Source organism: Hyposmocoma kahamanoa, unplaced genomic scaffold (genome assembly GCF_003589595.1).
Source record: "Hyposmocoma kahamanoa isolate Upper Pololo Valley unplaced genomic scaffold, ASM358959v1 67, whole genome shotgun sequence".
Taxonomy (NCBI): domain Eukaryota; kingdom Metazoa; phylum Arthropoda; class Insecta; order Lepidoptera; family Cosmopterigidae; genus Hyposmocoma; species Hyposmocoma kahamanoa.
Window position 1 is genome coordinate 6,710,721 of NW_020653855.1, and position 12,693 is coordinate 6,723,413.

Genomic DNA, 12,693 nt, shown 5'->3' on the forward strand with positions numbered 1-12,693 from the left:
TTCCGGTTTTGAAGGGTAAGGGTGCTGGTGAAATTACAGGCACGTGAGACTTATCAACTTATGTGTCAAGGCGACAGTACCCCTCAGATCTTTGTGCTTTAAAGCTCTGATCGAGTGGCTTGCACACCGGTTTCCATCTCTGAGGTCCCGGGTTCGATCCCCAGCCGGGTCAATGTAGAAAATCTTTTGCCTCGGGTGTTGTACCGTCGCTGTTTCCGATTTCTATAACACAAGTGTTTTAGTTACTTAATTTGGGACCGGAGTAACCTATGTGAAGTTTGAAATAGATAATCTCAGTACAGAGTATTAAAACAAACCGACTTCAAAAGTACGTGGAAATATTAAATTACCAAGATTTATTGAAATCGGTTACCGGAAAGTGAGCAAACCCGGATTCATCCCCTAGTTCGCCACTACACGAGACTTGACACAGGAGATAATAAAAATCGGTTCTCACTACTCAAAGTACATTGAGAGACAAAAACGCCTTGAATTGGAGAATAACAAAATCAACCATTAAAATAATTGCTCCTTATAATAAAATTTAGGCGCTATTTATAAAAATGACTCTTCATGCGTGAACAGCCAACCTAAGAGGTGGATGATTTTCTTTAAAATTAAATGGGACCACTAAGGAGGTACCCTCTTTTCATCAAAAGAAGTGAAGTGAAATTAAATGTAATAGTAATAAAAATGTTTAATAATTATAAAAATAATAATTTAATTAATTTTAAGATAAAAATATTGTGTAATAATTATGTTTAATAATTATAGAATCTATAATTTAATTAATTATCTAAACTAATTAACTACGTTCAAGCTTGCAATGTATTTAAATTCCATTGTAACTGTCCTAGACCCTTAAGTTTATCATCCATGTGAAATGCAAATAAATGAATATGAATACGAAAAGAATCCTGAAAATCGGTTCACAAATACCAGAGTTATCGCGTAATATACATACAAAAAAAAAACATGCAGTCCATTGACTTACAAATAAATGGACGACGGGTCTAATACAAAAACCACGAAAATAATGTCCCAAGTCAACCTATTTAAACGTAGTGACATGTAAAGGAATATGAAAAAGCTAAAACGTTGAATTTAAATTGTAATGTCATCGCAGTACTGTCTAATTTTGCTTGCTTCGCTGTCAGTCGAACAAACGAAGACTACAGCGTGAATGACGCTCTGTATACGATTTTAACGCCTTATAAGTTCGGACACTTTTTAGCGCGGACCCGACGTCCATATAATTGTAAGTCAATGATGCAGTCGAATTGAGAACCTCCTCCTTTTTTGAAGTCGGTTAAAAACTAACGGGTAACTCACAAATTTAAGAGTCGTATTCTAGAACTCTACTCAATGCTCAAGTCAGTATTTGAGCAGACTTGAGTATGATTTCAAGCACTGGAAATACGACCCTAATGGCAAGGACTTGAGTATGATCTTCAGTGCTCACTGCAATACTCAAGCCCTGACTTGAGTATTGAGTAGAGTTCTGGAATACGAACCTAAGACTCTATACTACCTCAGCTCGAATTCATGTTTTTCCTATATACGGTTCATTTTGCCTGGGTCGAGCGGCAGGGACGATCACTGGCTTTATTTTAGAATTTATTTTTTTACAAATGTAATTAAAGCCATTTGATATATCGTATACTATACGTGTCCTATATAGTTCAGTTGATATGAAAATAATCATTGGTAGATATTAAGTATCTATTGCATACAGCAGTTTTCTTGTAAAAATTCGCGGTAAATTCGTAAAAATTTTTAGGAACCGTGTTTTCACACCGTATAGTAATTAGTGCATATCCTCAATTTTACCTTAGAATAATAACGCATAGAATGATAGTTTCATATCAAACGAACTGTCACAAGTGAGGCAAAAATCGAATTCATGTAGGCTAGTTTTAATAGTAGGTTAATTTTCGGTTTAGTGAATATTTATATAAAAATACAAGTTGAAACGCGTTACTTCCTTGTGGAAAGTGATGTTAGTATCTATTTTATGTTTGTCGGACGTATTTTTACACTCATTTACCGCACATTTCGTCATTTTTAGCTAAAATTCTTGAGCTGTTCGCGGTGCAAGTTGACCTTGAGCACTGAAGGCCCGCCCGCTCGTGTAGGCCCTTTAGGAGCGCTTCAATTTGCCTCACTTATCGTGTGCGGACTAGGTTTCTATGCGTTATTATTCTAAGAATTTTACTATATATTTTATCCAAAGTGATAGATTCAACACTTTCAGTGTTGTGCGGAATCAACCAAAGTCATTAGAGGTAGTATAGACTCTTTAATATATGAGGTGTCCGTTAGTTTAGTTAGTATGTAACGTTGTCTAATATTTATTTATTTATCTTTATCACCAATCCATTAAACTGGGACAATGTCTCCTCTAAATAATTTTCTAGCTTTTATCACGTTTTCTTTTGCCGTTAGCGACATTTATTGTCACATAATTAGATTTAGAATGGTAATCACTCTGTATTTCTATTATTTTGCAGGCTATAAACAATGCACGAAACGATATCTTCTGGAAAATACCATTGAATACTAAGGTAGTATCAGAATTACTCTATTTTAATTTTGATTTGTATAAATTAATAACGCACAGATTCAACATAGCCCCGTACTAGGGAACCCTGTGTCGCGGGTGCCATAGACACAAACATAGACAACCACAAATTACACCCAAACTCACGAGAGAACTAAATGTAGGCCATACAAATATTTCTCCCGGCCCGGGAATCGAACCTGGGAGCTCTGCGTGGCAATCCGGCATGGTAACCGTTCGGCGACGGAGGCAGTTAAATAACAAATAACGCACACACTCATTGCCCCGCACTAAGGACACAATCACCTTAATTTTTACAAATTATGTTCACAACCCCTATGTACAAATGAAATAGTAACATGTTAGATTTAGTAGCTGTGGAGCTCCTTGTGTAAGAGTTCGTCCAGGGAAGTATGCCACCTTACATATTTCTGCCGCCAAACACTCATGTGGGCATTACTGCGTTATGATTTAGAAGGGTAACCACCCAGTTACCACACCTCCATGTGCATTAATGACGAATCTGAAATCTATTTACTAGGCAACAACATTAGACATAGACCAAATTCAAGCCAGTCTCGCCCGTGTGCCCGTGATGCTCGTTTAAATCAAAACGTAAAAGCTAAACAAATAGAACGTATATTGCCATGACAGTTAGACGCACGCGGTCGCTGCGCGATGAAATTCGTGTCGAATAAACGCGCCCTAAGGGTGCTGGTGAAGTTACAAACACGTGTGACTTGTCAACTTATGTCTCACGGCGACGACCGCAGTAGCGGTGCCCATAAGATCTTTGCGATTTCACGCTCTGAATGGCATTGCAAACTGTTATGAATAAGCGTGTCGCTTACCACCAGTTAATTGTAGCTGGGGGTACCCTACGCTCCGAGTGAAATGTAGACATTCGCTGAACAAGCTAGAGTTGCCCTATTTGCTCTTTCACTATGGTAGTACTTTGAATGTGTTTTTGCAAACGCACTTTACAGCACGAGGAAACATCCTTAAAGGTGCTCCCTCAACAGGAGCATTCGCCTGCAATGTAACAATCCAAGTCTCGATTTTGAGCATTGCGTTACAATACTGATACTTTCTTCACCTGTTCTTATTTTATTCATATTAATTTTAAGCGCGCGAGTTGCGGGTCGCGAGGGGTGATCCCCCCACACTTCACCTCCTAAATTGTAGGGTAGCGTTGAAATACCCCGCCGTAATAGGGTCAAGGCAAGGTCAAATGTTATTACTAAGTAAGCAGAGTACACTTGAAATCGTCATACTGATTTAACTCTACTGTTCATTCATAAGGCAGAATCCCCTGAGAAGAATGAGCTGTAAACTCTAGGGATTGCTCTTTGTAAATATACATTTCAATATATTTATTATTCCAATATTTAATTTAAATATCTTAGAACGAGAATACCTGAATTTTGTCATCCAAGTACGCAGAAATTGTAGAATAACCTTCATTATAAAGTTTTTGTTTCACAATAGTTTTAAGCCTCGTAAATGGCGAATTTTGAATATCAATCGGAATCTTATTATAGAAGCGTATACATTGCCCCTTAAATGGATTTAAGACTTATTAAGACGACTGTCAAGAACAGCGGGTTTATTTTTATATCTCGTATTAATGTTATGTATGTCACAATTTTTTATAACAAAATAATTGTTTTTCTTAACATAACCGCTCACGCGGCACATGTAGCCGTAGACGCATACCACACCTAGAGGTGCCGGTGATGATTTTATACCGATTTATCGGATATCGAAGTTATAACAGGTAAAAAAACTAATATTAATTGCTATTTCGGTAACTACTCTAGCAAACCATAAAGTTTTTAATGCCTGGGTATGTCATTTAAAAAAAATAAACAACTTCAAAAATACGTCACGACAATCGTGTGTGTTATTGTTTGCGCTTGTGATTTCGGTGTTTATTTATTGAAAACATACCGTAAGTAGCGTTTTTTAAGTTTACCCTGAATATTTACCCAAGTACACATTTCATCAGTGCTTTTTAAGTGCAGGATTTGCGGTGTATTACTGCATTTTATTTGAGATGTTTTTGTTGTAGTACGGAGGGTATTTATTTAGCAATGCAGAATAATATTTTTTATTTATAAAAACTTGTATTTAAACTGAATCCTTTTCTAATTTGCGAAACTAAATAGCCGCCATTTTGCAGTAGGATGAGCGCATCGCGTGAGCGGATAAATAACATTTTCATAAATGTACTGTGACGTTGGTGTAAGATTGTTAATCTCTTTAAACTTATCTCTCATAGAAACCCTGGGGTTTTCTCTTTGTCTCAGACCTTTTTTAAATTTAACCTCGAAAGCAACAAACGATATCACGTATAGGTGCGTTCACGCCGCTGCTGCCGTCCAGGTCGCTGAGCCTGCGCTGCGATACCATCATTGTCATGTGCTGCGCATTGATGCTACAAATTGTATCACCGGTGTTCTGACGCACTACTGTAATGTTACAATTTGTAACTGATGTAATGCTCGAATTTGAACTGTTAATTACAGGCGAATGCTCCCGGTGAGAGAGCGCCCTCACGTTCGTTTGTCGTTTAAAATCTTAAGAGTTCTCAACTTCAGCTCGAATTTAATTTTTTCCCGTACTAAAACGGTTAATTTTACTTGGGTCGAGCGGCAGTCGCTGGCATTCTTTCAGATTTTTTTAACGATATTAAAGCCATTTGAAAAAAGTATATATCGTATACTATGTGTTCTATGCAGGTCAGTTGAGTTCAGTCAGTTTTTTTCTGTAGTGAAAAGTTGTAGTAATCGTGTTTTACACCCTATAGTAATCACTGTACTAACCAAAGCCTTTTGAGGTTATATGAACTCTTAAGAGGGAGCAGAGTAAAAATTCCTAATCTTCGATTTGATTTTAGGGGGGTATATCCACTTTAAAGTTAAAAATAAAATATTGTATGAGTAATATATTTTACACGATATATTCAAGCATAGACACTAATCAGAAACATAAAACAATAAAATTTCCTCGATAGATAAAAATCACGAAATGACCTCTAATTTTCATATTTTTTCGATTCATCCTCGAAATGCTACAGGTTATTAGGACAAAAATTAGATAATTAATTATATTTATGCATGATCGAGAACTGTGACTACGGACTTTTTTTAATCTCTTTAGTTTTAGAGTTATTCCGCTAAAACGAATTTGGTACTTTTAATGCGCAAAATTCAACATCTCCTGTCGCATGTCACGCGAACTTCAGACATATATTTGCTTCACAAATTTGGGCGGAGCCAACGTCAAAACTTTTTTGGCATGCTCTCTTAAACAAAACTATTCTGCAGCAGCACTCAGTGACATCTAAAAACCTATTTTTCGTAATTATTTAAATATCTTATTTTTGTTTCTTTTCAAAACATTACAATTTACGCTACATATGTTTTACAAATTATTTCATTTTATTTTAACATTATAAATTTATCATTAATTAATAATGTGTAATAGATGTTTTTTTTAATTTAAATGGCCTTCGCAGCATCCTGGGTATCTAGCGGACTTCTTTTGAAAAGGACTTGGGGCTTGTCGTACTTCATTTGAATGTCTTATCCATGACGTGCTCGCAGACTTAAGGCCCATTTAGATGGAGAGACTTTCTCGCCTCGAAGATACGATAATCGAAAGAATATAAAAGACTTTCCTTGTCTAAACATACGCGATTATCGCCCTTCTACGTGAGCGATAATCGCCTCGCTTTTGAATATTGAACGTCTCCGTATAAACAGAACTTGAAAGCAAAAAAATATTTGTGCCAGTCGTTTCTACCATGCGTGCGTGCAGTGCGCGAGGGTGTTCTGATTATTACTGCTTTTCTAAGACAATAATTAATAAAACGAGAAATAAAAAAATATATTTTGCGTTAAGAAATGTTATAAAAAAAAACGTGTATTTCTATACAGTGAAATGAATTTTTACGTCAATTTGATATATCCATAGTCAATACCACAGTAATCACTGAACTCGAATGGTAATTCTCGAACTCAAAACGGTTCGAACCGATTTGTACGATAATAGTACGAACTTGAAAAAATGTGGTTAGACAACTCGAAAACGTATGATATAATCGTAGGCAAGATTTTAGTTCTTGCCTGAATGTTGAATGCTTACGATAATCGCGTACGATTTTTCGCTACGAAGCGAGCGCTAAACTCTCCATCTAAATGGGCCTTTATTCATTCAAACCAAATCCATATTTTCATAATAAAATTTCGAACGAAACGTATGTAACGTCATTTGTTGGCGTTTTCTTTTTGTTAAATGTAAATAGTGTGTGGCCACTACAATGATTAAATAAAGTAACAAGAACATTCGAATTGGATTCGATATTTCATGAACGCTTATGTCTCATTTTTCTTTTTTGCTACAGAACTTCTCAATGTTTAACAGTAGCAAGAAAGCTTACGAATCGATGTCGAAGAAGTTCCAAGCAAATTATTGCTTATATCCAGGTAACTCTGCAATACTTTTTAATAGTTTTTTTAGTAGCAGTCGAGCTTGTGAAAGAGTTCGCGTAGAGAAGTACTGTTTTGAAAGGTTAGAGTGCTGGTGATCACAGGCACATGGGACTCGTCAACTTACGTCTCGTGGTGGCTACTTCCAAATTCATCAGGGAAAACTTCACATTCCATAAGTCATGACCGTCCTCGCTGGCAAGAACGAACGACACATCAGTTCAGCGTGTTCTCGCGCAGATTTACTAGTCTGTTCAAATAGCAGCAGAGCAGCGTCAGGCACTAATGTGAGCATTGCTGTATTCCGGTTTTCAAAGGTAAGGGTGCTGGTGAAATTACAGTGGTACTTATCAACTTATGTCTCAGTGTGACAGGTGCAGTGGCAGTGCCCTTCAGATATTTACAATTTAAAGCTCTTGAGTGGCATTGCAACTGTCATGGATAGGCGTGTAGCTGACCATCAGGCGCACGACTGGTTCGTCCCGTCCTTTGGTACGATAAAGGAAGAAACATCGTTGACAAGTCCCATGTGCCTGTAATTTCACCAGCCTCCTTGCATAATGCTCACATTACAGCTTGGCAGTAGAAATTGATAAGTTAGCAGTATTTACCTGGACGAACAAATTCACAAGGAGCTCTACTGCTACTAGAATGGTGTTTTAAGTTTTAGCTAATGTAGTATTTTAATTTTTAGCTAAATATAGATACCATCCCTCCCAAGAGAATCAATACTTGAGTTTTCCTTACACATGGCTTAATATCACCATCAATGAGACTCAACTGGTGTCAACATACAACCATTACATTATTGAAATGTCGAAGATCTTCGATATAATTAAATACAGCGTGAGTATTATGAAATTTACCAACTAAGCCACGAAACGAATCAGTGGACGAATTTTTCTAAGTGCTTGTTGTCGTATCTTTGTATTTGGTTTTTCAATGGCTTGCGCATCTATGAGAAATCTATGAAAGTATTTCGTCACCAAGTTAGATACCTTTACAGCTACCAGCCTCGGCTAGAGATGTCGCTATTCACTGTATTTAAATTATTGAATTAATATTCAATTATTTGTTGTGTGAAATTACTACACTTGTTTGTTATAATTATTAATACAAAGATCTATCTGTAAGGGTATCTAACTGCGCGACGAAATACTTTCATAGATTTCTCATAGATGGCGCTACGGTTAAAAATCGTTGAAAAACCAAATGCAAAGAAAGGACAACAAACATAGAAAAATTCGTGAGGTACGCTGGTTGCACTGTAATCGGTCAATTGGGGAAGTTGTTCCTAAGAACAACCCTCGAGGGAGGAACTTATAGCTCCAAATTATTATACAAAGACGGACATACTGGCAAAGTAACAGAATCGGTAAAAAAATACTCAAACAATAAGATTCCTTACTAATGTCACTGTAATTTAGAAAAGTTATATAAGAATCGGTCCATAATAAACAAAGACACACCAAAATGTTTACACTAGAAAAATTTAAAATGTTTTGACAGGTCCACGCACATTGTCACATAGCCCCACTTCCGTTATTGCCGGAGTAACTGAAATGGCTGAAGTGTCACCGTGTCACCTTACGCTTTAACGACGCGCTTCACAAGTACCTACTGCTATATCTTTTCCTTGCAAAGTTATTGCTGAGGGAACAACTTACCCTGGGAACTTTCAACCCCGGGTCTCCCCTACATGATGTTTTGACAGCTCCACTCACAGTCACTTAGCCACACTTCCGTCATTGCCGGTGTAACTGAAATGGCTGCCGGCAAGACGTGTCACCTGACGTATTAACAACGCGCTTCACATGTATTTCTATATCATTTCTTTGAATAGTTATTGCTGAGGGAATAACTTACCCCGGGAACTTCCAAACTCGATTTCCCCTAGCTAGTGTCCAGTCGTATCGAAGGAATTTTTACTTTATGCTTCTTTGATCATTGTGATAGTTAGCGCGGTTGTGCACTGCATCCCATTCGTATTCATTCCAAATCCGAGACTACATAAATCTAGAAAACCGAAAGTCCCAATCGAATTCGAGGAAATATGAATATTTCTTGTACATCTAGAGATAAAATGGTCCGTGTGACATTTCGGACCGTCATTTCTCGAATTCGGAACTGGTACGAATCGGACGTAGTGCACAAACCATAGATATAGAAAAAAGCGGGCACAAACGCTCTTATAAGGTTGAAGACTTAGAATAATAACGCATAGAAACCTAGTCCGCACACGCTAAGTGAGGCAAATTGAAGCGCGCCAAAAGGGCCTACACGAGCGGGCGGGCCTTCGGTGCTCAAGGTCAACTTGCACCGCGAACAGATCAAGAAATTTAGCTAAAAATGACGAAATGTGCGGTAAATGAGTGTAAAAATACGTCAGACAAACATAAAATACATACTAACATCACATTCCACAAGGAAGTAACGCGTTTCAACTTGTATTTTTATATAAATATTCACTAAAACCGAAAATTAACCTACTACTAAAACTGGCCTACATGAATTTGATTTTTGCCTCACTTGTGACAGTTCGTTTGATATGAAACTATCATTCTATGCGTTATTATTCTAAGGTTGAAGATATTTAACGGAATTCGTTTTTTGAAACGCTATCTTTTATTCCAGCTTGTTTTTATGTTCGTTGTAATATTATTTTACGCAATCGTTCCTAATAAATCGCCCTTGGTGGAGCAGAGATCTAAAAAAGAGTTGGAAATAAGAAGATACGCCACACATGAGGAATTTATTATACACGACGATGAATTAAAATATATACAATAGATAAACAACGAAAAATCCTAGAGGTTAAGTACCAAACCTCGACTTATGTCACTCCACATGGCTATTTGAATTTTTGTATTTGATATATCTGGCAAACAATCACCATGCAAATATGTAGTATCTATATGTGGCAAAATATTTGCCATGTTTGACAAATACACCAAACACGTCACGCGTTGTTGGTTCCGTCCAAACTATGATCAAATTTGTTATTTTAACTACTTATTTGGCTCCATGTGTAAACGATCATATTTGTAAATTCTTTATCGAATGCATATCGAATGTCAAATATTTGTCGAAGCGAAAGTTTTAATACACCCAATAGAGAATACGAACAGCCATGTGTAATATCGCCTTAACGCGTGTTATATTTTACATATCTATTTGATTAGTACAAAATTTTTTCTAGTGGCTTTTCGACGCAAAGCTAAAAACAAATAGATCTGCGTACGTAATATTGGTGTATATATATGTATTTCTCTAATATTCTCCCGTTTTTGTAGAACCATCATATCGACTCTTCCTACGTAAAGTATTGTATGTCGAAATTGCCAAGTTTACAGGGAAGCGTTAAGTTTTGAATTCACTGAAATGAGTATAACACGTGACTTAGCATAGAAATGCTAAATTAAATTGTAAAATAATAAAATAAATTGTGGTTGTTCATCTAACCGATGTCTAAGATTTTATAATACTCTGTTTGAGTTTTGCCGAATAAAAATGAGAAATAGTGTTATGCTCATTTCAGTGAATTCAAAATTTTAAAACGCTTCCCTGTAAACTTGGCAATTTCGACATACGATACTTTACGTAGGAGGGGTCGAATATAGCCAAACTTGGGTTTATTACGGCACCATGTAATGCCCAGTGGTCTGATAAAGCTGTTCCACATGTTTAGATACATATACAGGTATAGCTACAAGGTCCGACAATATCCTTAACCACCAAATATTAATTAATTACTTTTCGAATTCGGGAAATCAGTACTGCTGACGAAGTTGAACTTTAAAGTATTTTGTTTTATTAACAATTAAAAGTTTACAAAAAGGAACACAAGACAGCGAATAAAAACCTTTAACAGATTTATGTATCGCTGCCATCACATGCTATCAGGTGTCTAACAAAATAATTACTGACCAATACTTATACGTGTCTAATAATTTACGCAACTTACACTTAAGAACTAATAACTTCAACAATTTGATAAATGAATTGGCTTAAGGATCGTTTTACAATTTTTCGGTTTACCTATAAGTTTATCAAAAACTTCACTTGGCAATTTATTAAGCAGTAATGGCAACATATATCTCCAGACACGCTTTCCATAGTAGTTATTGTATGGAGAAAGAACATACCTTGGTAGGTAATTTAGATTACGCAATTGACCGATTCTTGTCGTTTGTTTTAACATGTCAGTTTTATCTATTTCATCACAAATTATGTATATATTTATTGTATCTAATTCTGCCATGCCATGTAAAAACGCAGTAGATAATTGACCTTTTAGCGAAGCAAATAAAAAACTAACATGAATGGTCACTCCCCGCCCCTTCATCGCGCACCGCACTTTGACGGAACGGCAACAAAGCAATAAAACCATTTCCGGAAATCCGGAATTCGAAAAAAGTAATTAAAAATTTAATTAAGAATTTTTTCTGAGTGTTCGATCTTTGTATTAATAATTATAACATACTAGTTGAGTAATTTCACAAAAAATAATTGAATATCAATTCAATAAAAATTTAATTAATACAGTGAATAGCGACATCTCTCGCCAGGACTGGTAGCTGTAAAGGTACTAACTGGGTGATAAATCTGTCAAAGATTTCTCATAGATGGCACCACGACTAAAAAGTCGTTGAAAGACCAAGTACAAAGACACGACGCAAGCACATAGAAAAATTCGTGAGGTCCGTTGGTTCGTTCCGTGGCTTAGTTGATATAGCGTCTGGCACGGTATGCAAGAAGACGTCGGTTCGAATCCGACCGGATCGAAGGAATATTTTCTGAGTGTTTTTTCTGAGTGTTCGATCTTTGTATTAATAATTATAACAAACTAGTGGAGTAATTTCACAAAAAATAATTGAATATAAATTCAATAAAAATTTAGTTAAGTAATTAAAAGTTATTTGGTGGTTTTAACAATTCCATATCGCTCTTTGTAGCCAAATCTATGTATATGGAACACCCTTTTCCGACCATTGGTAATGGCAAAGCCACCTTGTGCAAAAACGGTTGTGCCAGCAATAAACTTTCATTTATTAATTATACCAATAGAGGGATTGTTATTATGAAAATTACATAAATTGTGCATCTTTTTATTTATATTAAATATGTCTTTTAAAACTTGTTGTTTTAATATTATAACCGTTTTGATGAACTCTAGTATAATCTCATTAGTATTGTGCCGATGCCGATCTCCTTCATCATCATTCCACCTTTTTGATACAAGCCTTTTAATTTCCTCTTTTAATATTTCTTATAATAAAACATGCGGACCGAGCATTGTGTATTCGGATTTCGCTACGGCTACGCTAGTGTTGTGGTGGTGGATGAGAGCCAGTGTTCTATGGAAGGGAACTTGTCCAAATATGTGTTCTGGACATCGAGTATATGTAACCAAAAATATAGACGAAATGTCATTTAATTCGAAAACTATTGTGCCAAATTACGGTGATAGCTGCACTCCGATTGGCCAGCCCAAATTCTAAACAATTGACGGGTTAGAACTACGACCATAACGATGCGCGAGCCGAGCGAGTGACGCGAGCGTGGCGCGGCAGCGGCCGGCGAAACGGCAATACTAAATTTCGATGCGAAATCAGTAGGAATTCCCATGAGAAATCCTAG

General features: G+C 36.4%; 1 protein-coding gene across 1 annotated transcript; it reads left to right on the forward strand.

Moving 5' to 3' along the window:
• Positions 1 to 2,522: 2,522 nt before the first annotated feature.
• LOC113232258 lies at positions 2,523 to 10,358 on the forward strand. The gene is made up of 4 exons (XM_026466923.1): positions 2,523 to 2,564; positions 6,969 to 7,050; positions 7,748 to 7,899; positions 9,688 to 10,358. The coding sequence occupies exons 2-4, from the start codon at positions 6,978 to 6,980 to the stop codon at positions 9,841 to 9,843; spliced, it is 381 nt and encodes a 126-aa protein (XP_026322708.1). The 5' UTR covers positions 2,523 to 2,564; positions 6,969 to 6,977; the 3' UTR covers positions 9,844 to 10,358.
• The last annotated feature ends 2,335 nt before the right edge of the window (positions 10,359 to 12,693 follow it).

What these genes read in the sequence shown, in the direction of transcription:
- LOC113232258 (XM_026466923.1), top strand. Translation starts at nt 6,978, where the DNA reads ATGTTTAACAGTAGCAAGAAAGCTTACGAATCGATGTCGAAGAAGTTC. An exon ending in AAATTATTGCTTATATCCAG is followed by an intron (nt 7,051 to 7,747) that starts GTAACTCTGCAA and finishes TTTAATTTTTAG; the next exon opens with CTAAATATAGATACCATCCC. An exon ending in TCGATATAATTAAATACAGC is followed by an intron (nt 7,900 to 9,687) that starts GTGAGTATTATG and finishes CTTTTATTCCAG; the next exon opens with CTTGTTTTTATGTTCGTTGT.